The 1,191-nt window shown below is 47.7% G+C and overlaps 1 protein-coding gene across 1 annotated transcript; it reads left to right on the top strand.

Annotated features, from left to right (window-relative positions):
• Positions 1-466: 466 nt before the first annotated feature.
• On the top strand, positions 467-1,116 carry CSUI_004779 (uncharacterized protein; the record flags this gene model as incomplete). The annotated part of the gene is made up of 1 exon (XM_068064963.1): positions 467-1,116. A coding segment is annotated over exon 1 (567 nt), but the record flags the coding sequence as incomplete, so codon positions are not given.
• Positions 1,117-1,191: the final 75 nt, after the last annotated feature.

Below are 1,191 nucleotides of genomic sequence, written 5' to 3'. Positions count from 1 at the left end.
CTATTCGAACTCCATCAAAAGACCCTCACGACTCTTCTTCTTCTTCTCAGCCGCATCCGTCAGGCCAATCTCGGCATCATCCTTTCACTCAGCCCCCACCTTCTTCCTCTAGTGCAGGAGATTCGCGCTCCGGTAGAGGTGTAATGACAGCTCACCCCGATCGCCATTGGAATCCGATCGCTTCTTCTCATTCCCCCCACCTCAATAGAGAGTCTTCTCTCTCTCACCCCTCGACCTGTCTTCTTCATGGAACACATCCACAGCACCAGCATTATCAAAGGTACCAGGATCCTAAGAATCCAACGATGCAGAACAAGAAGAATTTCTCGAGTAAGAAAGAAGACAGAGAAGAAGAAGAAGAAAGAGATGGACTTCATTTGCTAAATGAAGAAGAGGAGCCTTGTTGCCATGGACGTCTAAACGGTCATAGAGCCTGTGGCCATCCTGAAGAAGATGAAGAATGCCCCTCATCTTCTTCATCTTCTTCTTCTTCATCTTGTCTTTATGCTGAGACTTCAGCTGCTCCTCATCTTCCTCATTTACGTCGCATGGAGTCTGTTCGCATGACAAGTCGAATGGCTGGAGAGATCGAAGCTTGTCGGCGAATTGTGCTGCAGTCATGCGTGAACACCACAGCTCAAGCTGTAGAAGAAAGAGATCGACGCCAGATATCGCAGGAAGAAGATGAAGTCCAAAAAAGACATGAACAGAGACCTTTATCATCTTGTCAGCATCCACCACCTCCTTCTCTGGGTTCCCCCTTTCAGACTTATCCTCTCTCTTCTTCTTCGGATCTTGACGCCGGTTTTGCTTGTCATAGAGAAGTGAGCGAGATTGAGAGAAGAAGAGAACCTCCCTGTGCTTTATCCGAGAGGCATGCAAATCACCAGAGAGGGGCGGAGACGGCGGGGGAGAGTTGTCTGTCTGGTGAAGAAGGAGATAGAAGCGAGAGAGGTCATGACAGGATGAGAGAAGAAAAACGAAATGACGATGATAGAGAAACAAAAAAGTCAGGAGGAGAATCTCTTCCTATGAGGAACACGTATGAGAATGGAGTGGTTGATCAACTAAGAGATCGCCTCTACAGAACCACGGAAGCGAATCGACTCTTGAGAGAACAAGGAGCTCTCCTCGCTCAGAGAAACAGAGAACTTCGAGAGGTAAGAAGAAGAGGAAGAACAAGAAGAAAGA

The sequence above is a fragment of the Cystoisospora suis genome, assembly GCF_002600585.1.
Source record: "Cystoisospora suis strain Wien I chromosome Unknown contig_2268, whole genome shotgun sequence".
NCBI lineage: Eukaryota > Apicomplexa > Conoidasida > Eucoccidiorida > Sarcocystidae > Cystoisospora > Cystoisospora suis.
Note: the sequence above shows the minus strand (reverse complement) of the source record. Positions and strands in the feature narration are given on the sequence as shown.